Source organism: Carassius carassius, chromosome 44, assembly GCF_963082965.1.
Source record: "Carassius carassius chromosome 44, fCarCar2.1, whole genome shotgun sequence".
Lineage (NCBI taxonomy): Eukaryota > Metazoa > Chordata > Actinopteri > Cypriniformes > Cyprinidae > Carassius > Carassius carassius.
In genome coordinates, this window is record NC_081798.1 from 13,149,071 (window position 1) to 13,177,023 (window position 27,953).

At 36.5% G+C, this 27,953-nt stretch overlaps 1 protein-coding gene across 1 annotated transcript in view; it reads left to right on the plus strand.

Moving 5' to 3' along the window:
- LOC132126489 (protein diaphanous homolog 3-like) overlaps positions 1-27,953 on the plus strand; it is a 405,695-nt gene that overhangs the window by 190,054 nt on the left and 187,688 nt on the right. The window contains exons 5-14 of the mRNA XM_059537748.1: positions 3,989-4,063; positions 4,266-4,335; positions 12,770-12,906; positions 13,625-13,730; positions 18,623-18,733; positions 19,859-19,977; positions 20,421-20,537; positions 23,825-23,943; positions 24,025-24,089; positions 25,665-25,769. Coding sequence (XP_059393731.1) covers positions 3,989-4,063; positions 4,266-4,335; positions 12,770-12,906; positions 13,625-13,730; positions 18,623-18,733; positions 19,859-19,977; positions 20,421-20,537; positions 23,825-23,943; positions 24,025-24,089; positions 25,665-25,769 — 1,024 coding nt within the window. The remainder of the gene's footprint in view (positions 1-3,988; positions 4,064-4,265; positions 4,336-12,769; positions 12,907-13,624; positions 13,731-18,622; positions 18,734-19,858; positions 19,978-20,420; positions 20,538-23,824; positions 23,944-24,024; positions 24,090-25,664; positions 25,770-27,953) is intronic.

Consider the following 27,953-nt stretch of genomic DNA (forward strand, 5'->3'; position numbering starts at 1 on the left):
TAAAATGTAAAATTGGAGCCTCTACTATGTCGATTCTGGCACCAAACATCACAACAAGATGATATTTTAAGCTCCTTATGTTGCCAAATCTGCGCTGGTTTGAATTGGCTGCCTCCAGTTTTCCCTTTGTTTTGCCTCCAGCTAGCGCTGTGACGTAATTGTGACATTGGCCCTAAAGGGTCTAATTGTAATAAGAAATCTTTCTTGAGTACCAAATCAGCATATTAGAATGATTTATGATCATGTGACACTAAAGACCAGAATAATGGCTGTTGTGATATTTCACAATGTTACTGAAAAGAGACTACTTTTAAACTTAATAATCTTAAAAATATTCTTACTGACCTCAAACTTTTGAATGATAGTGTATGAAAGTGAAAGTGAAAGTGACGTGACATTCAGCCAAGTATGGTGACCCATACTCAGAATTTGTGCTCTGCATTTAACCCATCCGAAGTGCAAAAGTGTCTCTTCCTCTTCTATTTGACTCTCATTGTCTATTGCACTACTTCTGTTGATCCTGTTTGCATTTTATTACACATCTCTGTTTCCTCATTCCTGAGAAACTACTTGATTATGCCTTTTTGCCAGAAATTTTCCCTCCCATCCTGATTTTTCAATTACTGACACTTTCCCAATCCTGTTCCAAATAAAAAAAAAAAAAGAAATGAAAAAGAAATAGGAAAAAAGAAGAAAAGAAATACATGAAACAACTCTACAAATGATATGAATTCGGCATGAGGGCATCACAGCTACTAAATGTAAGTTCCTCAAGGAAAGCAGCATTTTCTTTAATTTACCGCTCATTTGGGTGTTGTGACACGTCCATGGCTCTTTATTCGGCTAAACTAACAGTTCATTTCATCCATAATAACCATCATCATTGTCGTCATTTTGATTTAGACATGAGCTGGAATCCCATCAGCAAATGAATTTTGTTGATGGACTACTACACTCCCCTTCTTTGTTTTCTCCGCTCCAGTCCGATTTGACAAATTCAATTCAGGGTGAGCCCCGCTTTTGCTTCACCTTGAAAATTCACACAGGCATACATGGTAGGATTTGATTAGTGGATGCTTGGAGGCATGCGGCTTGTTGATTAGAATTGGACGAGGACTGCATTTTGATGGGAACAGACATTACACTGACTCTTGCTCTCTCTCTCTCTCTCTCTTACCGCATAAACACTATGTATTGCCCTCGTAGCTTCTCTGCGAACCAGCTTTGATTCTCAGCATAACTCTTTACTTTCTTGCAGTCTTTCCCCATACTCAGTCACTCCCTCATCACCTCCATCCTTCTTTTTCCCTCTTTCTCCCTCTCTCATGATCATTCGTTTCCTTCCCCTCTCCTCCCAGTGGGAAGCCCCATTCCTCGCCATTGGCAGGTTCTCCAATCAATAGGATAAGGAAAAAATGGTGAACGGAAGAAACCGATGGCTTTTTTGTATGCTGCTACACATTACTCTGCTCACTGCTGATTATTTTGTTACTATGGTACATTTACCTCTGTGGTGAGATGTGATTAACCAGCTCTTTGGGGGCCTGAGCCCTCAACTCCCACCGCAATCAGCCGTAATACCTAAAAGACTGGCTGAGATTTCATCTTCCTCTCGCACCTCTCTTCGACTACAAGTTAAATATGTTCAGAGAGCCTTATTCTGTCTACGTACACCCAAGAGACACCATGTACTGGAAATCATTACGATCCCTTTGGAGTGGCTGAAGCAAGGGGAAGTTACTGAACAGAAAGAAATAAAAGAAGGCATGAGCGAGTGGGGAAAAAATAGTATGAAGATCCATATTTAAGACATGGTGGCTTGTATCAGTTCCCCCATGTGCTTATAAATCAAGGGAAATGGTGACATGTATTCACAATATGTGCTAATTGTGGTAGGTACACATGCAATCAGTCATGCATTTTTGGTGTTTTTTTTATTAATAGTCAGTGCAGCAGTATATGTTGCATAATAAATAAATAATAAAAACACTGAACTGCAGTATGTGTTGTTACAACCATGTGCGTTCTCCTGTAAAATACAGCATGATAGTATTTGACCTTTTGACTTTTGCCATTTTGTAATGGCACGGGAACTCATTTTGGCGCAAATGTTTTGCCTGTGTAGAGTAGTGACATCAATCCTGCCACAGCTCAGCTAGACCATCTCTGAATTGCTCTCCGTTTTACTTTAAACAGCATTATCGTTCTCTCTTTCCTCTTGGTTCTTTTCTCCAGTCCTCCTTTCCAGTTTCCGGGTTGTGGTCAATTTCGGCTGTAATTTAGCCTTGGAAGCACACCCATGCCTCTTGACACTGGCTTTCTGAAAATTGGCTATTGATGCTCACCGCTATTCTACACTTACACTGGAGCAATTTCACACAGTTCTGTGAGACAGCACTCAACCCAGCCCACCATGACTGACATGATCAACAGTTCATAGTGCTGATCACTTTTTTTGTGACCATAGTTTAAAGCAGGTGATCACAGACAAAGGCAGTTGAGCTTTTTTTTTTCTTGCTCTTGCCTGCCTGATTTCAGTGGGCTTAACCGCCAATTTACCAGTGATTCTGTTTGACCACTAAGGACTTAAGGACACAATGCATAACAGCTTGAAAATGGAGTAAAATTGCAGTTTCCTGAGTACAAGTTGTTTTTTATGTGTTTGTGGAAAAGAGTGGGGCTTGACGTTCTTTCAGTTTCCTCAGTCTACATGGATCTTAAATGACAAACTGATGGATATATGCTTATATGCATGCATATATTATTATTTAAGTAGAAGCTGAGTAGTAGTATTTTCACTCAACCTTATATGCATGTGCAGTTATTATATATATATATATTTCTTTCTTTTTTTATTTTTTTGAAAATAGCATAGAGGTTAATATTAAGCATTTATCAATTATCAGCCGTAACATGAAAACAGTTATAAGCGTATTTTTTATTTTTTTTAAACCCTACAATGGTTTTAATGTCATGAAAAATATTTTATTGGAATCTCTGCTTTGACCTAATGTCATTACTGTTACATACAAATAAAAGCTTGTGTTTGCAGAAAGATCTGTTACAGGCTGTAGTTGTAATTGAATGAACTCTCCAACTTGCTTCCTACACACAAAGGGTTAATCGGTCTGTTTATGCTTATTGAATTCCCTCATTATTAATCAATGCCTCACTCGACACGTTTCCCCTTTAGTTATTGGACAGTTAAATTTCCACCGTGGCAATTCCCACAGACAATAGAGGCCGAATCAATGTAGAGCACAAGATTGTGTCTGAATGGAATTAAAATAAACATCTTTGCTGTTGCTGTGGTGTTGGCGCAGTGGATAAGATGCATGCCTTTGGTGTGAGAGACCCGGGTTCAAATCCACTGTGCGACACCAATGTGTCCCTGAGCAAGACACTTAACCTCTAGTTGCTCCAGAGGCATGCGACCTCTGACATATATAGCAATTGTAAGTCACTTTGGATAAAAGCGTCAGCTAAATGTATAAATGCAAATGCAAAATGCTCCATTAGCAATGCCTTTCACTTTTAGCTCCAGGGGGAGAGATTAATTTGTTGAAGAAAGTAGAATCTACTGACGTTAAATGGGCTCTGACAAACTTGACTCTGATAACATTTATTGACTCTTATGGTTTGGTCCAGGCATGTAATATAATGTGTTTTTTTAAGTTAATATAAAATATGGACTTTTAGAGCCAATAGTGTAAACTGCTAGTTCCTGACTTTAATGGGTAGTTCACCCCAAAATGAAAATTCTGTTATCATTTACTTACACTCAAATAGTTCCAGACCTGTATGAATTTCTTTCTTCTGCTGAACACAAAAAAAATATTTTGAAGAAGAATGTTGGTAACAAAACAGTTGATGAGAGATATTGACTTCCATAGTAGTATTATTATGGTTATTATTATTATTTTGCACATTATCATAATTAAACTAACATATATATATATATATATATATTTTTTTTTTTTGTTCTCAGCTGGGTACAGAGTTTTGGACATGAGGGTCTGGGTCTCCTGTTGGACACGCTGGAGAAGCTCATCCTCAAAAAACAGTAAAACAAATTCCATTACCCACATTTCTTAATCAAAGACATCGTGCTAGGTTTCAAACTATTTTTGTTCTACCTCGGCATGAGTCCTGAGGTCATAACAGTTTAAATAAAATCTTTGTATCTGTTTTTGTCTTCTATTAACCCACTGAGCTTTGCTTCCTTTTACTCATTCTTGATTTTTTTGTGTGTGTGTGTTTTCCAGCCAAGAAAAAGTGGATAAGAAGAGTCAACACAAAGTCATTCAGTGCCTCAAGGCCTTTATGAACAACAAGGTAATTACGTCACCAAGCAGCGGGTTTGCTTTATAACTACCTTCCACTTGAGATAATCTCATCCCATATTGGACAATTATCAGTTTTTTAAGGGCCACATACAAACTGCACCTAAATATGGTTGTGATGACTCTTTTTAAATGTGAGATCCACAGTCTTCAATCCCATTGATATTCGTTGCAACATTACTCATTTGCATAAAATTACAATTCAAATTCCTGCTGTGAAAATGTTTCTTATTCACTTCCATATTTTTTTAACACCCCCTCAAATTTTTTTTTGTTCTAGCAATAGTTTTATATTTCTTGAAATAATTGTACAATTATGTTTACAAAAACATATAAATTGAAACGAATTGGAAATTATTCAGCTGTAACGTAACACAACCCCTTCAATTCATTATGCTGAATGGAATGGAAAACCCAAAATTTTGCAGTTTGCATGTGGCCAAATAAGAAGTCATTTGCTTTCAATTTTTATGTTTTTATGTTCTTTTCGTCTTAGTAGAATTAGGGGTGTGCACGGATAGTTGAACATACGAATATTCGTTCTGCTCTAATTATTCGATAAAAAAAAATGAAATTCGAATATCGCAAAAAAAAAAAAAAAAAATTCACACAAAAAAAAAAAAAACTAATTTGGTCACTTTCTGTGGTTCTCCACGGCATATTTGAAGATGTATGCAAGCAAAAAATAATTAATGTATGAATAAGAACTGTGGTCTTCTACAGTACTTCAAGTATGCCGTGGAGAATCACAGAAAGTGACCGAATTCAAGAACATTGTTGCGGCATCTCTCAAGCAACGAATAAACACCGCCATCTTGGAGAATGCAGTGAAAACTCCTCTTCTCGTGTCTGCCCTAGACCCTCGGCACAAACATATCAGGTTTTTCGATGAAAACATGAGAGAAGTAAGAAAAAAAAAACTTTTTTGAACATTATCAAAACATTATTTTCCTTGATGCGAGTGGTGCGGATGCAGCCACCGCTACCAACAATGAAGAGGATGCAATGCCCACTCGTCGGAAAAGGCTGAGCCAGTTCTTCAGTGATGATTACAGAGAGTCCAGCCGAGACGAGTGGGAACAGTTCTTGCTGGAGCCATGTATTCCACTAGATGAGGATCCCATTCAGTGGTGAAACGAAAACACGAAGCGCTTCACAAAACTTATTCGCTTAGCACACCGTTATTTGTGTGACTTTCCCCCGATCATTTTTACATGCCCGTGTTTCTTAACAAGAACATGTAAAACAATAGAAAAAAAGATTTGCTGACAGTTTAAGGCCCGGTTTCACAGACAGGGTTTAAACTAAGCCAGTATAAGGCCATATCTCAATTAGGACATTTAAGTAATTTTTATTAACGTGCCTTAGAAAAAAAAATAGTGGTTGCATCTTGAGACAAAACAAAGACACTGATATATTTTAAGATCAGTCAGTGCAAGTTTGTTTCAGTTAAAACAGCTCAGACTTACACTTAAGTCTGGGACTAAATTTAAGCCTTGTCTGTGAAACTGGGGCTAAAAGTTTCAAAGTTAAGTGTAGGCTATGTTCTACAATAGCCTAATTGCTGCAGGCTGCTTTACGTTTTTTCTTTAGTTGACTTTTTTTTTTTTTTTTTTGCTTTTAATCTGTACTTTTGTTTGTTTGCACGCATTGTTAAAGGTTTTCAGCTACAAAACACGATGTGTAATGTTCAAACTTATTGTGTGTAAGCTTGTTCAAAAAAGACGGAAACAATAAATGTTAATTTAAATAAACGAATATTCGAATATTCGTTTTTTGTGAGCTCAAATATTCGAATGTGATATTTGCGGAAAACGCCCATTCCTAAGTAGAATAAATAATGTGGGCTGTCAATGTATTTCAAGCCATTTATTGTTCTTAAACCTGTAATACCCAAATATAGAAAAAAAATGAGCAAAATTTCAGATGATTTTTATTCTAATGTGCCTTTAATCAACTGTGAAGCCATTTTAGAGTTTTTATGTTGAGAATATTTTAAAAACCTTATAAAGTATATAATGTTTTAAATTGCTCTTTTATACCATTTCAACTCGTTACTCGCCAAGGAAGATGGCAGGACATTAAATCACCAACCATCCAACCAACCATCACTTTAAATCAAATGTTACAAGTGACAGAGAAAATGTAGAATAAAGTAACAAAAACATGGTGTAAAAATGGTGTGTTTATCTGCTGTGGATGTATTTCATGAATTTCAGATGTACGTTTTTTGACGCAGAAATCTCATCATTACCCTAAAGCACCAGCTTCAAACAAGACTCATTTTTTGAGTTGCTGTGGCGCCTCAGCTGACCCCTTCATCAGCTGCCGCGTTACATCTCTTCTAACTCACCGCGCTCCTGCTCCGCCCTGCTGGACACACGTACCTGCGGCCGCTTTCAAATGGTCAGGAGCGATAAGAGTATAGCTACAGATGAAGGGGGCTGCAGACAGCCACCACTCTGAACTCGGGAGGGGGTAACGCCGCACGGCCGAGGTTGAGAGGTCTGAGGGGGCTTTTGATGATTTCACACTCCTGTTAGAGAGATGTGTTAGAAGTGGATCTCCAGTGGTGTCTCTGATGTTGTTGATAGCCCGGGGTTTGAGGAGTTACCCCAGCCTCATGCAAACATACATACGAGCGTGGTAGAGATAGAGATCTGTGGTGTTTTGATCCGTGTTCATTCACTGGGTATGTGGCAGATGTTAGACAGACATGTTGTCAGGTGTCAGCATATCCCGTGGTGTTTGAGTGAAGCTGAACTAATCTTATCTGAGGAGCTGTTAGCAGTCATCTATCAGTCTTGCTAACAGGTCTGATTTATTGTTGGAATGGCGTTCATCAGTGGTATTCTCTAAAGTAAGCATTGGCATTGCTATTTGAGATTTGAAAAAAAGTAAATTAAGTAAAAACATTTTTTTTTTCTAATTATCATTGAGAGGGGGTTCAGCGAAAAATCGGCAGCTGTCTGCAGGAAGTGGCTGTCACTGGCAGCAGGAAGTGGCTGCCAATAAAACCGGACGGCAGCTGTCGCTAAAAAACGGAAATTGGAGGAGGCTGCCGGCGGTAGTAAGACAAATAAATATACATTTATTTTTAACCCTAATGCATTGTTGGGGACGTTTTCGTCCACTAGGGGGTAAAGTTGAGTCTTATTTTGGCCACAACTTTCTCTGTGTCTGAGCTAATGGAATGATTTTTGGTGACAAATCTTATTTTTACCCGTATTTTGGGAAAATGCTTTGAAATTTTTCAAAAACTCAATGGTACACTGTGGGCAAATTCACTACCCTTTCGGTATGTTCGTGGATGAAAACATCCACTAAATTAAACTGCTGTAAAAATGTATCAGATAAGTATTTTTTTTATTTTTTTTTGCATAAATCTATTAATCAACCTCAGTCCTGATCAAAACTACCAAATGTTTAAAAGAATTCCAAGATTTTAACTCTTTAATTACCAAGTTCATAAATGATGTCACTGATTTGGGAAAAAAAACACACAAAATTACATATTTTCAATATAAAAAGTGATTGTGGACTGGATATTTTTTTTACCTTTTATCACAGTCTTGGGCATGTCAAAGATTAGTAACAAGATTGATTTTGATGCATTGTTAGTTTTTGTGTAGCATTAGATTTAAATTTTTTTTCTCCCTAATTTGTTGTTGGTGGCTGTTTTTGCCCCATTGACTTCCATTATAACGACATTTTTTGATTGCAAAGCCATGACACCATATAATCATGCAATCTTGATTGTTTGTGGTTTTCCCTTTTGGGAAGAGGTAAAATTTGTTATACAGTTGATCACTAGGTGGGACCATTAACCCTTTAGATAGGCCTATGCAAAAAAAGGCTTAGTTTCTGGCTTGTATATGGAGTATAACAGCAAATTATAGCGTTTGTGTGTGTGAGAGATTCTTGATTGTTGGTGGTTTTCCCTGTTGGGAAGAGGTAACATTTGTTATTTTTTACAGTTGATCACTAGGTGGGACCATTAACCCTTTAGAACGGCCTGTGCAAAAAAAGTCTTAGTTTCTGGCTTGTATATGGAGTTATATGGAGTATAATAGCAAATTATAGTGTGCTGATCCACCATCTGGTCTGGATACGTACTGGATCTGGGTGACTGCAGTGACCCTCTGATCTGGATACAGAGTGGATCTGGTGGCCAGAGTGACTTCGGAATAAGAAAGAAAGAGATTAATATAATTTAAGATTTTAATATCTATACAATGTTGAATAGGTAGCCAGTGCAGTGTTGACAGAACCGGCTAATCTGGTCATACTTCCTGATTCTAGTAAGAACTCTTGCGGCTGCATTTTATTATTCATAAGAAAATGGTGACATTAATACCTAAATTGCTTTATTAACAGTAGTCATGCATGCACAGCCATGTTAATGATTATTCCCATTGCATTTTTTCATGTGCCTAGAATTGATCACATTTTTATGCATAATTTGCACACCTGGTAAGCAGTTCTTGTAAACCTCATGGCATTGTCAGCAGGGCTGCAGTGTGTACATTTTGAAGAATTCCTGGCATGGCTCAGACTTGCTCTCCATTGTGTTACACCTGTATATTGAGATGAGGAGCATAAAAACAGCATTATTACAAAGATAAACATTCAGACATGGCAACTGAAAAATTGAATGGAATGGCACCATTTTAAACCTCTAATCAAATATGCAAAAGAAAGTGCACACTGTCAAGCCAGCCGAATTGTGCCCTCTTTCGAAATGAGTCTGTATACACCAGACTTCTGAATTTGGAACAAACCAAAGACAGATTTAATAATGCAGCATCATCCTCCTCCAGGACGACATGAAGAAGAGTTTCCAACAGGACAGCATCTGGCAACTATTGGGCATTTGTACAACTCCCCGCCCTCAAAAAAAGATTGTCAGTGCCCTGGTTTTGTCTCAAGATGCACATCAGTAATGTTTCTCTTTTTTTTCCCCCTAAAGGCATGTTTACAAAAGTTACTTCAATGTTCTAATTCAATTACGGCCTTATCCTGGCTTAATCCAAGCCCTGCATATAAATTTTCTCCGATCACCAATTTCCGAACTTACCGCTCGATCAATTGCCCACATTACTGAAGCATTTGGCTGCTGCTGTGATTGGTTGCGTCCACGTTGGTCGATACTGATTGGCTGCCACCGAGTGGCAGTTCCCGCCTACCTTCAGGCTGCCAGTAGCTGCCTTCCGGCTGTCAATGGCAGACACTTCCTGCTGCCAGCTGCCGATTTTTTATCTGAACCCCTGCTGTTATATATTTGTAGTTTTTTTTTGTGTGTTTTATTTTTAGTTTATTTAGGAAAAATCATATAGAATATCTTCTATTTTTTATCAGTTATTCTTAAAAAAAACTAAAAAAAAAACTTAATAAATAATAATAAAAAGTATTATTGGCCAGAACATTAGTATTGTGTTTCTCGCTAAAAAGAACCCAAAGTATTAAACTTTGGCGTGTGATTTAGGTCAAAAACCAGTAAAAAAAAAAAAAACTAAATAAAATATTATTACAATTAAAAATAAAATAAGAAAATCATCATTTTTTTCTAGTTTAATATGTATTTTATTCTTGTGATGACCAAGCTGAATTTTCATCATCATTACATCAGTCTTCAGTGTCACATGTTAATTGAGAAATCATTCTAATATTATGATTTGCTGCTCTAGAAATATTTCTTATTGTTATCAGTGCTTAATATTTTTCTGTGAATACCCAATATATTTTTCAAGATTCAGTGATGAGTAGAAAAGAACATTTTATTTAACAATTTATTAAAAAAAAAAAAAATTGTTGCTATGCAAAACTCTTTAATCTCCTCTAGTGAAAAATACATGTACTAAAATGTATTTGAAATACATTTATTTCATGCTACATATAGTTCAAATACATTTACATATTTATGTACTTAATAAAAATACCCTGCAATTGTAAGTTTAGTGTACTTAAAGTCTGCTACATTGGAACAACTAATTTTGTACATAATCAGTTTAATATTTGTGGAAGTAGTGCTGATGTCCAACTAAAGATATACTGAAGTATATTTAATCGTGCTAAAGGACTATTGCAAGTATACTTTATGTACAATTTAAAAGTCATGCTTATAAAGACTGGTATTATTCAAAGACCATTCAATCCTTATCAATATTGATATTAAAACACATTTTAGGCTTAATTTTAAGAAACGAGCATTGTGCACAAATAGTATAATTAATAATAATTATAATATAATAATTATTTTTTTATATCAGTAAGTTTCAAGCGATATGCCAGTAAATATGCTAACAGATTTGAGTTATACTTAGCATGAAATAAATGTATTTAAAATATATAATTTTTTTTTTTACTAGTGTCACTTTTGACAATTTTAAATGCATCCTTACTAGTGGAAAAGAAAACCTAGATGCTGACAGGTACAAACACTACGTACACACATATTTGCAGCCACATAGAAAAGCTTTGGCAACCACCCAAAATGGTTGTGAGATTTGTAAATTTTTTAACAACAAATGTAAAAATCTAGTCATTATCTACAGTATGTAATTAGTTTTCTTTCCTCAGGAGCTTCACAAGTTGACTTCATTTTTCTTCTATGACTGTATTCAATTGTACTGTCATTGACTCTAATTGACATGCCATTTGTTTAAAATGGAAACGGAGCAATTAAGCGCATCAGTGCATTTTTTAGTTAGAAATCTGTCATGGTCACCCACTGAGAAAATATAAATGGGTTAAGGCCATTGTTGTTTTCCCGAGGCCTGTTTCTGTAGGATCAAAGAAAAAAAAGACACTTTCTGCATTTATTTCTGTGTAGACATTCTGGGAATTAATTTGCTGGAGATCCCAGTTGTGTTTTCGGAGAGTTTCAAAATCTACTACTCGCACCCCTAAAGGTCTGGTGTAATCCCAAGCACACGACAGGTGCCGTGAGCCTTATTTACCCAGAGGCCTGTTACAGCTCCAGACCTCTCACTTCAGCCCCACAGCATCATGGGACACATTCCGCCCATGTTGCCTGCCAGCCAGGTGCTCCCGTCCAGCTGTCACCAACTCCCACAGAATGAAGACAGAAAATGGCTCAAATATGTTTACATCCATTACTGCACGTAAACACTGTGATAACACGCTATCTCCCCTGTGCCTCTGATGCGGGAAGGATGTTTTCATACCTAAGTCTGCATAAAAAAAAATAAAAAAAAACGCAGTAACATCTGTTCTGAATGACAACAAAGTCTGAGATATGAGTTGGAGCCATTAATTGGCATGAGTTATGAAGCAATTAACACAACTTAGTGAATTTGCTGTCCTAAAGCTTTTTAGTCTGAAATTAATTCACTCAGGATTATTCATGTCTTGAAAATGGCTAAACTTGAGTCACAAGTTATTTTGTGCTGTTGCAAGATGGCGGCCGATTTGGGTCTTCCAAATTTAGTCACATGATGACCTATATTTTCCTCATTTCTAAATAATCAGATCATTTTAGGATTTTAACCATTACACACACACACACACACACACACACACACACACACACACACACTCACACACTCACACACTCACAGTCAACTTAACCATTTTACGCCAAGTGAATCTATTACATGTAAAGATTGACAGAGTAGAGAGAGATGGTCTTTTAGGTTACATCGCAGTGTTTTGAATTAATGAGAAATTCGTCCTGTGGTGTTGGCGCTGCGGTCGTCATTAACCGAACCCCCCGTGTTCAGATGTGGATATTCTCCCCTCTTTGACTCCTTGCTTCTCTCTGCAGGTCTAGATCTGCTCTTGTCGTTTCAGACCCCCAAGGCTTTTCTTTCCTGTGTCTGTACTTCATTCACCTTTATGCTTGCCATTTCTTTCTTTCTTTTTTGTCACCCTCTCTCTCTCTTTCACACTACTATTAACATATCCCTGATCGCAGTGTTGTCATTACTTCAAGGACAGAGCAACAGGCAGCTATGTGATGTCCTTCTTTGGGTCCTCCAAGTCACCTTCAATTTAAAACTAAAACTCTTTTCCGTAATTACTAATTTGAATTTAATGTGTCCCTCAGTATTTCCAAACCCTTTACAATAATGTACCCTTTAGATTAATCCTTGATTTTTTTTTTTTTATTATTATTTGTAAAAGTATTTTATTGTTGAATATTGTTGTGTAGTGAATTTTTTGTGGTTTGGTTTTGTGTTTTTTGTTTGCATTTTTTTTTTGTGCAAGAATAAGTCAATTAATTATTTTTATTTTTTGCTTCTTTAGTGCATTCATTCTTAAGTCATTCCATTAAAATTAGATTGACTGAATCGATTTTTTGCTGAAACTGTATAGTTTTAGCAGTGGTTCAGTGTCACCGCAGAATAGCATCGCACTAAACACTGGGCAATGTCTTATATATGTTTTTTTATGTCTGTCTGCAGTATGGACTTGAACGGATCCTTGGCGAGGAGAAGAGTCTGGCACTGTTGGCCCAAGCCATTGACCCTGGTCAGCCGGTCATGATGACAGATGTGGTCAAACTGCTCTCTGCAATCTGCATTGTGGGAGAAGAAAATACGTAAGCCTCCTGTCTCACTTTCTCTAGCCTTTCAGATGAAATCAATTTGGTTATGATGCAATTATTGTTCTTTCTTATTTCAGCCTGATTTCATTATTTAAGCCCCCTCAATTATATACTTTCTGTTGAAGTTTTATTCACCTATTGTGATTTTGCAATTTTCTCTGATTCAAACTTAAATCATATTTAATGTAAATTCTTCTTTAGCTGTGTGCTTTATTAGTCACTATTTGCTTCAGCTGTTTGTGTGTGTGTATATATATATATATATATAAATGTATGCATTTAGCAGACGCTTTTATCCAAAGCGACTTACAGTGCATTCAGGCTATCAATTTTTACCTATCATGTGTTCCCGGGGAATCGAACCCCCAACCTTGCGCTTGATAAAGCAGGGCTCTACCAATTGAGCTACAGGAACACTATATATATATTTATTTATTTATTTGTTTGTTTGGTCTATTTGCATTCATGATATAAGTACAGCATTCATTTAGTCCAGATGCATAAACCATTTATTATGACTATTTCATCTCTCTTTTAAATATCAGCTCCATGTAAGCACCGAAAAGGTGCAATTTACAAATTTACAGGTGGACTCAAACCATCCTCCATACCAGAGAGAAGTGCAATCCCAGCATAACCCTCAGTGAAAAAATGTACAACCAAATCAAATCCGTGACCCTTACTTTTACATTTACTTATTTCCTGCATGAAGTTTGGAGAAGGTCCTTGAGGCCATCACCACAGCAACTGAGGGAAGAGGGGTGGCCCGTTTTAACCCTATCATTCAAGGTCTTAGTGTGCACTCCGTCCAATTACAGGTAAGCGTTCACTGCTCCTCATTTGCCTTCTTGTTCAGATGTCTTCTGCTGATACAGCTCTACCAATGCCCTCGTGACCTCAATACACACTCAGTCACATATACATATTTCTACCTATGATAGCTGCAATAGAAAAACAAATGTGAATAGAATGTCCACTGGTGCCACTCTCTAAAGAAAATATGTGAAAATGTTATTTTATTTTATCTTATCTTATTTTTTTTCCAAGCAATGGCTACATCTTAAAAAAAACAAAAACACAAATATCTGTTCAAGATCCCTAGTGGTCTATTAATTAGCACTTCTGTAATAAAGTAACATTACCCACTTTCACATTACTGTTTGCACTATTGTGACAGACAGGTGTTGTGTGTTTTGCTTAGATGGGGAAATACATTTCCTTTATATACTATTCCATTTTGAAATTTTCCCTCAGAGATTTGAGGGCCGGTCTTGGTCACGGTCATAATTAGTTGAAGCACCAGCAATTTGCTTGATAGTGACTTCAATATAATGATGAAGTCACAGGCTCTGAATCACCTCTAAAACACAATTTACACTTTAAAATCCCCCAGCGACTGTGTATAGAGGCCTTCATGAAGAGGATAAGACAACAAATGAGCATATCTGCTTTTTAGGACGACCTGTCCTTTATATAAGAACACATTTCAAAAGCTTATGCAAGTAGATGCCTAATGCTCCTTTGAGCCGTACGGTGCCTATGCAGGCATGAAATTCATTTATTTAAATGAAACATTATAAAACAAACTTAATTTCCTGTCCTTTTCTGACAAGTCAACATGGCCTTTTGTTTAGCCAGCATGCTCAGGGGCTCAGGACACTTGTAAAGCACAGAGATTAGTGCTGCCAGTTACAGCTCTTCATTTGCATTGTAAAGCATAAACTGGCATTAGTCAAACATCCCTGATGAGATTTACCATAATCATTCCAGAAATTATGAATAATTTGATTAGGGTTATTTAGCTCTGTGCTCGCAAATAAGACGGAAGTGCACCATGAGTCAGGGTCTGTAAACCACAAATCTTGTAATGGACAGTTTACTCCAACTATTAAAATTGACATCAACTTCATTTGATATTCTACATTCATAAACCTTGATTGACTTTAATAACAAAATAGATCATAATTAAATCAAAGCACTAAAATATATAATTTATCATTTAATAATTAAAGGGGTATCTATCTCTATCTGTATCTGTCTGTCTGTCTGTCTATCTTTATCTATCTGTCTCTCTGTCTGTCTGTCTGTCTGTCGGTCATTCTATCATTCTGTTTTATTTGTCTATCGTTCTATCTATTGTTATTTCTATTGTTCTGTCATTCTATCTGTTGTTCCATTGTTCTGTACCGTTTGTTCTAACTGATTTTTTATTGTTCTGACGGTCTGTGCATTGCAAATAAACAAAACTCACTCATTCATATTTATTGAAAAGGGAGAAACCAGTTTGTAATTTATGTAAAATTTTATTGAGTATAGAACATATTTTAATACAATGTCAATTTTTTTATTATAATAGTATTTTTATTCTAAATATTAATTAACATTTTTAAAAAGGTTTCTCCTAAAATAATTTAATAATATTTTATCAAATAGTAAGTAAAAAGGCTATATAATTGATAGCTATTATTGTTGTTGTTATTTTAGTTTATATTTTTATAACAACATTGTTCAATAATAACATTATATGGAAAGGATATTGATTGAATTAAGCAATGCAATTTAATGTTGTTGTTTTTTTCATAAATATGGCCATTGCTGCTAATGTGGTGTTAAATCGTAAATAAATAAATCTGTGTCTGTCTTTCTATTGTTTTATCATTTGACTATTTGTTGGCCTATGTTACTTTCTCTCTCTCTCTCTCTGTAAAAAAATATATAAAATACAATTTATACAAGGACCATTCAGGCAGCCTATGTGTCTGGTTCTAGGCTCTCTTTTTGCAGCATATGTGCATGCATTCAAGTGAGGCCAGCATACTTATATTCGTGATATGCCCAGCTCCTCTGCAGAGTGCTGGCCCTACACAATGACATGCGCTGGTTCGCCTGCGTTAACTGAGTGGCTTCATTGTTGAGACTGATCAAAGTAGCTGTGTTTTAGTTTAATTGGTAGCAGAGGGAGGTGAAAGAGAGGCACTGAGCTTTCCCTTCAAACAAGCATAGAGAGAGAACTTTCACATGCTTTCTCATATCCTGCATTCAGGATAAACCTCTAACTCAGCAGTTAATGTTGAAGTTAAAATTATATTCTTTTAATGTTTTACCGTGACCTGCAGAGTGTAAAATATGTAGTAGTTCTGTGGCTCTCATGGTTAGCATGGATTTGTGCCCATATAATTCCTCTTCCAGTCCAAAATAGTGTTGAAAGGTTGATACGGAGCAATTGAACGCTCTACATTAGCAGGTCACACAGGAAAAGACCCCTTATTGGCCAGCTTTTCTCCATTAGACAGGAATTGGTGAAATGAGTGGAGAAAAATAACCAAAACATCCAAGGCATGCTGTTTAATATCCATGAAGGCCAACTGGTGTGTTTAGAGGCCTCTAGTAATGTTTTATTGATTGACTGGTTATTGTTCCTGTTTGCTAATAGTCAGCTGTGATCTCTTTTAACCGTATGAATCATTTATCAAAGGCTGTTATAACTGGGAACGTTTGGAGTTTTCTGTAGGGTTTCTCTTTCTCTCTCCACTCTGTTGTTGCTAGAGATATTTAGGGGCTGTATCTTCAAATAGATGCTCTTAGAGCACACACCCAGACTGCATAAAGTTCAGTTTGTTTATGTAGGAGTGAGAGGCAGGGAGCACTCAGGGGCGACAATAGACTGCATCGGACAGGGTTATTTTTAAGAATGTTTCAAGAGAGCTTGAGGATGCCAAGTATTTTGGTTTTGCATGAGTCTGTGTGCTCATCCATGGGAGCTAGTAAATGATTCATCATGTTTTTTTTATCACTTCATAATTTGTGTTTTCATGTCTATGTCTAGTGGATATTTCTTATAGCTCTGTATTGCTCTGAGCTAATGGAGAATGAGTGATTCTCACAGGAATATATTTCCTCTTTCTCTCCTCATCCTGTTCTCTCACCACTCCCGCCTCTCACCAGGCATGTGAAGTAGGCAGATTAAGAAAACGGTACAGTTATTAATGGCAGATATGTTTTCTTTTTCCTTTATGAAAGCTGTCAGCAAGTGTCACTTACAGGCTTAACTTTTCTGAGATTCCTCCCGCAGTTCAACCGCTGAGCCAAAGAAATATGAATAATACAATGTCATCGTCTCTTAAATCAAAGGGTTTTGCCTGTGAAAGACTTCTGCTCATTTTTTTCATGATTTTTGCTGTGTGAAGATATCATAAATATACAGCCCATCATTACGGACTAAATATTTATTTAGTATCATAATGTTCTGTTTTGAGCTTTGAGTTTAGGATTATAAACATTGACTACAATTATTTGGCCATTTGAGTTAACATAGATTTTTTTTAATTATTCAGCTGGTGGTTTTTATAAACCATTTATTTTTAGTAAATTGGAACCATACATCAGTCATATGAGCCTGTCCAATTTATTACAGTTTAAATAGCTGACAAATCCATTGATTGAATTAAATACATTATGCAACATCTTTATTTTTATTCAGGTTTCTTATTGTCTTTTGTTTTGACCCCATGAGTTTAGGATGATAACTATTGCCTCACATTTTTTATTCCTTGATTATTTGATTAATCACAACTTGAACCGGTAACCAGTATTTTTTGTAGTGCATCCAATGCCATACAGCACAATCAGTATCGTCTGATTCATAAACAAGTGACTCTTACAGGTCTGTTCTGTTTTTTAATTATATATATTTTAAAAAACTCTACTCTTACTGTATGACAATGTCTGAAAAAATCATGTTCCATCACAGCCACTATAAATAATTTGGAGTTGGTGTGGTTTATTATGTAATAATCAATTATTGCATCATCAGACATGATGCGAACAGGAGGTAAAGCCACACAGAGCTATACAGACAGTTCACTGTCTGCTCAATACGGCTCAGTCCCCTGAATGCACCAGTGCCTTTTAACTAAACACTCCCTCTCATACATGTGATTTAGAGTGTCTTGTAGAAGGCTGATCAATAATTGATGATCTGTGTTGCTTGAGGAGATGAATAGTAGTTTTTGACTCCTTTATGTTGGCTGAGAGTTCAGTGAGAGTCATAAACCACAGTGATGCTCTTCAACAGGTCCAAACTGCAGTCTCATATACAATCCCTTGAAAACAAGCTTCAGTGAGACATTCAAGGCCACCAACTTTCGCTTTCAAATTAAGCTTTGTAAACTAGTGATAAAAAATAAATAAATAAAAATAAATTCATCAAGGCTTATCGAAGATTACTTACTTCAGTTACTGATCTTTTCTGTGATGCAAAGCTGATTTTTCAGCATCATTACTCCAGTCTTCAGTGTTGAATAATCCTTCAAAAATCATCATATTGTGCTGATTTGTTGCTCCAAAACATTTCTTCTAATTATCAATGTTAAAAACAGTTGTGTTGCTTAATATTATTATTTTGGAAACCGTAATAATACATCACAATATTACATTTTTTTCTGTATTTTTGATCAAATAAATGCAGGCTTGATGAGCAGAAGAAACTTCTTTCAAAAACATTAAAAATAGTAATGTTTCCAAACTTTTGGTCTGTACTGTATATATTTTTTGACTTAAATGGTTCTTTGACAAATTAAGTTTAATCATTCCTAAAACAAATATTCCATTTAGTATTTCAACACGGTTACATATAATTCAAATGCATACACTCAGACCTGCATATGTATACACACACATACTCTTACTGAATGTTATCTTCTTCCTTTAGGTGGCTTGCATGCAGCTCATCAATGCCCTCGTAACGTCTCCTGATGAGTTGGACTTCAGGCTGCACATCCGAAATGAATTTATGCGCTGCGGCCTGCGAGAGATCCTGCCGGTAAGCGGCTCTACCACTGCCTGTGTATTAATATTTAAATGAGTTGTCCACTTGAGTGAAATATTGTAAAATGGCTCTGCGAATAATTTATGAGGCCTGAAGGAGAGGTCGCTCTGCTGAATCAATACTTATAGCCAGGATTGGATTGGTTTCTTTCTCTCGGTCTGTCTCCTCTTGGCATTCTGAATGTGGTTATGTTCTATCAACAAACGACTGAAAACTGCCTGAACAAAACAGAAGTATGTGAAATGAAAGCCAGAGAGTGTGGAAGTGAGATAGATTAATGCCTCACGCATGTCTTATTTATTATTCAAAACACAAGCTGCCTCAGAAACAGGACTTGGGAATACAAAGAGACGGAATGAAAGCGAAATTATTATTTTCTCTTTCTAGATACACATTTTTGAAAATGGTGTTTTGTCAGTGTTTCTCTCTTCTCTCTCATAGTGCCCAATATTCCACATATTTGTCTTATTTTCCCTTCAAAGTCCACTTGAAATGTTAGTCATGCTTTCTCGCAACAAAAGCAGTTGTATATAATGTTTCCCTCAATTTCTTTTTCTAGCTGTTTTTTTAAAAATAACATCTGCTGTTTATACTAGTATATCTGTATGATTTCTATATGCAGTTAACCTCTGTTCTGATTGGCTAACCTCTTCGTGTATGAAATGAGCAAAAAAAAAAACAAAAAAACAAAAACAACCTCCCACCAGCTTTCTGAATACTGACTGGATGTTTGTGGAAATGTGTTCATTTGCTTGTGATTCTGACATCAGAATTGTTTTTAGGTTCTTTTGCAGCTAAGGCCAAGTTTATTAGAAAAGTAAAACTTTTGCCGTTTATTGCTTTCTGTTGTGTTGGTTCACACACTACACAGCTAATTCCAGACTATGTTAATCAATTATGAAGTCCATCGCACCTCATTCTTGTAGTGTGCGATTGCCTTTAGTGTCCTGCAATAGTTTGGGTGGACTAACAGGGAACTTTTGAGTTGTATGTCTTCGTCCAGTAGTACATCAAAGACTTTATTTCAAAAGACCAAGGAATATCATGTTTTCAGTGGCATGGTCTATTTAATATGCTCTTTTCTTCTCTTTGTTTCCCCTTGCGCTTCACGCTGTGTAGACCCTGAACACTGTAAAAAATGATGCTCTGGATATCCAGCTGAAGGTCTTTGAGGAGCACAAGGAGGAAGACATGATTGAGTTCTCCCATCGCCTGGAGGACATCAGAAGTGAACTAGAATATCCTTCTGACGCTGAGATGCACGCAATTTCATTTGATATTCTGTCCACACTTAAACGCTCCTAAAAAAAACTCTCCCTCTCCTTTGTGTCGTCTTCTCTTTCTTTCTCTTACTCATACTTTGATCCTTAGAGGACCTCCAACAATAAAATGTTGGTCATATGCAAACTGTAATAATATCTTCAGAAACCATGCACTTGACTGCATTGATGTTGTTTTCTTAGATTTAATCATAACTATAAATCATCCTGAATTGTTTGCTTACATTAGCAGTGTTTTACAAGTCTCATGCTGTGACAAGGCTAGTCAGTAGTTCTTTGCTCTGCCTTTGTGTCTGCACTTCATGTATTGAGAGTGTATGCTCTTTTCTTCTGTATGTTTCCATATTTTGCTTTTATTTTGGCAGTTGCAGCGCTTGATTGTTCCTTAACAAAGTGCGTACTGATATCGGAGATGTCTTTAATGTGTTATACTGCTTTGTGAAGGACACAAGCGCAGAGAGCAATTTTCTTTCCATACTACAGCACCTGCTGCTGATCAGGAATGACTATTTCACACGGTGAGGGTTATTTAATTTTTTTGTTTTAAAGTTGACTGAATAGTGAATGAAAAGAACCTACTTTCATGTTAAACATTTTACTTATTTACTATGCCTTTCCTATGCTTCTGTTTCTTTCAATCTGTTGGTTTTGCATTTATTGTTGCTAATTTACGCATTTTCAAATGATATTAAATAACGAGTAGGTGTGTTTGAACTTTTCAATGGTATTGTATGCAAAAGGACCTTTCATAAACCTAAGGAAAAGGAAAATGTCTTTCCAAACCTATTCGGGCCCTTACAAGTCACATCACATTCATCTTGTATTCATAATTTTTTATAAAAATGCCGCCTCTCCTCCCTTTCAAACCTAGTCTGAGGTTTTTATTTATTTCTGACTAATTAGTGCCAGTGATGCAACGGCATATATCTCCCGGCGTTAAGGTCTCGCTGATGACTCAATGTGTTGTGAGTTGGAGAACAGCTTTTAAAGCTCTTTAGCCAGTGATCTTTTTTTATGTGAAGAATAACAGCTTTAACAGAAGAGAGAAGTGGAAAGGGAAACAGAGGTGTAAAGATAGAGACCATCTGCTGAGCGCCGGTACAGGAGAAAAGAAGTGCCCATTCTGTTTGGAGAGATATCTGCCTATATCTATCTCTATATCTTCCACTATATCTTCTGTATATCTCTCACTTTATTGATTGTTTATTCCCTCTATTGAGTTTGTTCACTCTGTCGTTGCCTCTAACGATTGTTTAACCATTTTGTCGTTCTATCAATCACTCTATTGTTTATTCTATTGATCTTTTGTGCACTCTTACGAATGTTATCTCTATCAATTCATTTATGTCTGTCTGTCCTTAGTTATATCAGTCTTTCATATATCTTGCAATAATTCAGGTAGATTTGTATCTGTTAACATGAACAAAGTATTTAAAATTGTATTTTATTATATAGTAGGGTTGTGACAGAGAGGAAATTTTACTTACTAATTTTACAACACTGGTAATCTCCATGGGGGGTAGTTTTCCCTCTTTTCCTCGCTTTCCTTCTGTTTTTTAGTAGCTTGTAAAAGTTTGTAAGATTTTACTTTTACTTTCAAATTAGCGACAATTCGTTGTCAAGCAGTTGTTTGTATTAGTTTGAGTTTTCCCTCTTTTCGTCAATTTACTTCGCTTTTAAATAGCTTAAAAGCGCAGTGGGCATTTTACTTTCACTTTTAAATTAGCATCAGTTCGAAGTCAATTGCTCAATTAAATTCAAGAAACAAAATACATAATAAAACTTTTATCAACAAAATGAATAAAAATACACCATGCTAATATAAAATAACTTACACAAAGTTTAGGTATACAAAACTGAAGATCAGTAAACACTGAAACCAAATAAGAATCGTACGTTATTAGAAAAACGAATAATAAAGCTTGGAGACATGCACGGCATACTTGATGTAAAAAAAAATAAATAAATAATGGTCTTTTTTTTTTATGGTCCCAGTAAGCTCTTCTCACCATATAAACATTTCTTTCTAAACTCTGTCCATGAACACCGTTTATTCTACATGGGAAGTGCACATGCCCTGCTGGTCTCTTCCCCCCAAACCATCCAATGGCAGTGTCCGACAAAGAGAATAATCCTGCTTTCATCTTCCTCTCATTACACATGCCCACATTACTCTTCCCTTCCCTATATACCCCCTCCCTTCTCTCTCTCCCTCTCCCTCTCTTTTCATCTGTGGCATCTGCTCAAAGAGAGTTTTCATGTCTTTGAGCTCACAGCTGGGGGTGTGTTAAACCTGGTCTTGATCAAAAGGCAAGCTCCTAATATGTAGAATACAGGATATATAACTCAGTTTTTAAAAACCACTGCAGATAGACGGTATATACCTACATCATTAATATACACATTCACATGCCAATTGGCGTGCTATTCAGGTCAAGGAGTGATCGTTTAGCTCTTTCTGAAGTCATTATGGAAATGATTATGCCATGACTGCATACACTTACGCTTTATTATTTGTTTTCTTTTTCTTTTTATGGTCAGTTATTCCATAAATGGGAAGTAGGTTTATGTGTCTTTAATGCTAACTCACTCTAAAATTGAAAATATAGTTACTTGAATTTTATATCCTAATTTATATGCATGTTGGAGATTCCAATGTGGTTGATTTGGCCACTGTATTTGTGCTGTAGTCAAGTATATAAATTAGTTAACATGATTAATGGCAATAGAATACAGATTTTAATTTTAATGAATATAATTTAATTGAAAGTGAAAGTGAAAGTGAAGTGACATTCAGCCAAGTATGGTGACCCATACTCAGAATTTGTGCTCTGCATTTAACCCATCCGAAATGCACACACACAGAGCAGTGAACACACACACACACTGTGAGCACACACCCGGAGCAGTGGGCAGCCATTTATGCTGCGGCGCCCGGGGAGCAGTTGGGGGTTCGATGCCTTGCTCAAGGGCACCTAAGTCGTGGTATTGAAGGTGGAGAGAGAACTGTACATGCACTCCCCCCACCCACAATTCCTGCCGGCCCGGGACTCGAACTCACAACCTTTCGATTGGGAGTCCGACTCTCTAACCATTAGGCCACGACTTCCCCGAATTGTAGAATTATTGTGCTGTATTTTGGGCGTCAACTTCACATTACCATGTAGAAATGATGACTGTAAAAGGTCAGAATGATAACTTCAGATCAAAGAGCATCCCCTCAGCCTGAATGATCCTAATTCTTTCCGCTTTTCCCTCCAAAGCTCTGCTAATTTCACTCATTTAAAAAAAAAAAAAACTCAAATTCTGTGTTGTGCCACAAAGACAAGATTTATTAAACATGTCAACACCGTTTATAATTCACTGTTTACTTCAGTTTTTTAAATTCAAATATATAACTAAATATGTAACAGGGAAAGGAAAGCCAGACTCCTTATTGCCTGGCTGCAGTTGTAAATGATACTTTAAAATGCAGCTGAGTTCACTCTACAGTATCTCGTACGTCATCCCTTCTCACTTTTGTTATGTTTCTCTCCATATGCCTCTCCATTTTTATGTCTCTCTTTCCCTTTTATGTAAGTGTCGAGCAGCATCGCAGATTTAAAGGACTCAGTCATTTTCATTGCACCAGTTATTAGCTTGTATAAGCCAGTATCACTACTGTCAGAGGATTTAGAGTAAATTTAACAATTTTTCTAATTTTGTGCCTGAGTCAGTGGTACAGTATTCTCAAAAAGATAATACAGTGCATTGATTTTTCTTTCTTCTCGCTCTCTCTTATTCTTCCTTGTTCTCTGTCCTCCAGGCCTCAGTATTTCAAGATCATAGAGGAGTGTGTCTCTCAAATCGTCCTCCATCGTAGCGGCACAGATCCTGACTTTACCTACCGCAAGCGTCTGGATGTGGACTTCAGCCACCTGTTAGGTGTGTCTGCTTTTCTATTCGAGCTAGTTAGTTAGTTTACTTGAAACTGAAATGGTTAATTTCCCCATGCTTTCTCTGCAGAGGTGTGTGTGGATAAAGCCAGGGCTGAGGAGTTTGAACAGAGGGCCTCAGAGTTGACTCAAAAGGCAAGTGCCCTTTCTTTCCCCCCTCTTTATCTTCCAACCCACCCTTGTTTTTGGTTTCTTTCTTCTTACTCTGGCTCCTCTAATGAAGTATGCAGCCTTTGAAGACCATTCATGACCGTACCATTTAGCTTTCATTAATTAAGGCAAGATTACTTGAAATCGTTCAAACAGCCATTTGTAATTAACAGTATTCTGAGATTAAAAAGGTATTGATTGTTGGGAGCGTTCGTTTGTACTGGTGGGCCGAAATGTACGTGGTCGACGGCAACAGATCTATACATACCAAACCATAGCTTTTTAACTACATCCTTTCCAGATAACTAGTTAACTTTTAAAACTAGCAGAAATGCTTTTTATGGCTTTACATCTAAGAAATGAACTTGATGAATGAAATCATCTTAGCTGAGCTTGTTGGTTTAGGATGGTCGACTGGTCATACTAAAGTGTATTGTTTATTTATTTTTTGCAGCATTGGCATGAACATTTATGTCAGACATTTTTTAAGAAGTAAAACTTTTTTGTGAAGGCTAGTTTTGTGTGATAAAAGGTTGTGTGGTGTCCAAAAGATCTGTTTTAGATAATGTGTCCTGCTTATTTAATGCAGATTTGCTTAAACGGGTCATATGACTTTGCAAAAATGAACATTATTTTGTGTATTTGGTTTAATGCAGTGTTTGTGGTTTAAGGTTAAAAAACACATTATTTTCCAAACAACAAACGCTGCTCTACACTGCTTAAAACTCGCGTTCGAATCGTCAGTGGTAAATTCTTTAAATATCTAAACATACTTACAGGCTGTGAGTCAGAAGCGCCAGACTGTCAAAGTTGGAATTGCCCCACTATATAGAAACAGCCTTTGTGCACAGAAGCATTGTAGGCTACTGGTTCAGGAAACAGTCATTGTCCTCCGTAAAATGCGTTGCATACATCTGAATATTTGGGTTGAACTGTTCCGGAACAGTGTTGTAAATACAACTTTTATCCACTGATTTCTAGTTGTGTCCTCTTTTGGAAGGCCAAACAAAGTAGTTTCGCTTTCACAATGTAACACACAACGACTCCATGACATAGCGGCGGTGACAACAGCAAGAATAATAGTTACGCCATCTTTCTTTGTGAACATTTGGGCGCTGTTATGCAAATCTTCCCACATCATGCCTTAGACGTGGGGGCGTGTTAGAATGAGCCATTTCAGGAGGCCATGGTTGACTCCTAATTTTTTATAAAGAATATCTCTTTGGATTTGAGCCTTTAGTCTTTGCAACTTAGCAACAGATTTCTTTATGCACCAAGAGCTTGTTACCGCTCATACAGCTCAAATAATATTTTTTTTTTTAATTGCATCATATTGACCCCTTTAAGTAACTGTTTTTATAGTCCTTGATTGAATTTGTGTTTTGTATTTGTGTTATACTAGTGTAATTATCTTTAATTTCAATAATTAGTGTTCAGCCTCAGTACATAATGCTAACAGAAAAAAGACATTTAAGCAGCATTCAAACATCAGTAGATGAATGGTTATGTTTTTGTGTGTGTGTTTTTGTCATCTCTGTTGATATAATTTTTGTTTTCAAGTTTGATGAAGAGTTTCTGGGCAGACAGGAAGCTCAAGCCCAGCTATTGAAAAGAGAAGAGAAGATCAATGAGCTGGAAGCTGAACTTCAGGCTTATAGAAACCAGGTACCTATGCTTTTCTTTCTCTCTTTTTTTTGGCCACTTCTGTCACTGTTTTTGATGGCATTGCTGCTGGGATTCCCTTCTCTTTCTTTTCTCACTGTTGTTTTAGTTCTTTCTCTCCTTCTGGTTTCTGTTTGTTCAATTATTTTTCTTTCAGAATTCAGCATTTGCATATATTATAACCGATATATCGTTTTGCCAATATTATCGGCCGCTATGAGCCTGCAAACTCCGTCCCACAGTCTTTACAGCGAATGCAGTGCATAGAACCATTTTCTAATTCCATTTTCAACTGCTCTCTCCAAAAACTGTACACCTTCTGTTCGGCTGGTGGATCAACATTCACCACATGATCGCTATCACTAGCACCATTATTTGTAACTTTAGGTGGTTCACTAAAGAAATCTGTCTGTGCTTCATTTTATTTTCGCTCTTTTTCAGCCCTTTACATTCCCCGCAGTAGTTAGCGCCCTGTCACCTGACAGATGAAAGCAGAGACTGGGTGATTGACAGCCAATTTTAAAATCTGCATTAAGGTTAAGAATGTAAAGATTAAGTTTAATAGGTTATATAGCCTAATGTTTCATACAACGGCAGACAGGTCACCGTATCAACACTCAGAAGGCACATGTTTTTAGAGAAATGAAAACAGGTCGCATGACAACAATTATATGCAACCAAAATGCCACCAATTTCGAGCCTTGTTACCATGACCCATTGTTTCACATTTTTCCATCTTTACAGAGTTGCTCAGCCCTACAACACAAACATTTTGGGTTTTTTTTCGGGCTGACATCAAACTTGTTTACAGCTTTTACATTTTTGTCTAATAGAGACTGGCACAGTCTGCCCTAATGTTGTCTCTCATTCACCCTGAACAGCTGCTATAAGAGAAGCATACTGCTCTAAAGCCATGATCTTAGCTACTCCATATTTAATCAATAAATCAGAGTCAAAGTCTTTTTCAAATAAAACTTATGAAGATTTTTTTTTTGGGGGGGGGGGGGGGGGATCAGTGATAAAATAGTGATATATTCTTAAAATAAAACATTTTAAAAGAAAACAAAAGGCCCACTGTATATCACTGAATTCCAAATTGAAACTTTTGAAGATTTTTTTATTTATTTTTTTATTCAATGATATACATTGATATGCAGTGGTCCTTTTGCTTTCTTTTAAAATGTTTAATTAAAAAAAAAAAAAAAAGTTGTATAATGATTCTTGTTGTATAATGCAAAGGATGCAAAATGTATTGGCACCATATTAGTAAAGTATTGGCTATTTGGTTTTTCTGAACCAATTCTGAATATTTAATTTCTTCTTCATATTTTATTATTAATAGATCAACATTTCAGTGATTAAATGATTCAACATTAAAAGAATAACAATGGCAATAAGTGCAGTTTCCTTTAACATGACATATCAGATTTTATATTTTCAATCATATATTGGTTGTATTTTTATGTTTTTGGACTTATGTCTGCATTAAATTACCCTGCTGTATTACCATGAAAGCTGTGACACTCCTGCACATTTATTGTTGTTCTTGGCCAGCTTTGTGCCTGTACCCCTCTTCTCCCTTTGGTCCTCAGATTCAAGACTTTTTTTTCTTTTTTTACGGATCTGAACCCCTCACAATGAAATGACAAATAGGGCATCAACTGAACAGTTTGTTTGATCAATTGCTTTTTGGCTCACTGGGCTATCGTCAATAGATCAGATCAATTGTTAAATAATGGTGGCCAGTGAGTGAAGTGAAAGTTTGGAGTGCAGGCAGTTAAGCTGATCCATCTCTTTGAGGTGCGATCGTTTGCAGCAATGCAAAATTTAATCACCCAGTCAATTCTTCACATGTGCAGGAGCGTCAGTCATGCTGACTCTTAGCCTGTGAATTATCTAGAGGCTGGGATGTGCACAGTTTGAATTAGAACACACCTACTAGTTCAGTGATCCCCAACCCAAACTCTTGTAGCTGTTTGCCATGCAGGATGAATGGTATAATTAAGGTTGCAAAGGGGCGGTACATCTCCAGAAATTGTCTGGAAACTTTCCATGAGAACTTTTTGGAAATATTCCAAGTTTGAAATTTACCAGTAATTTATAGGAATTTACGGGAATGTTTGGAAATGCATGGCAATTAATTAGACACATTTGGGGAAATGTAAAAAACTGTATCATATACAAACA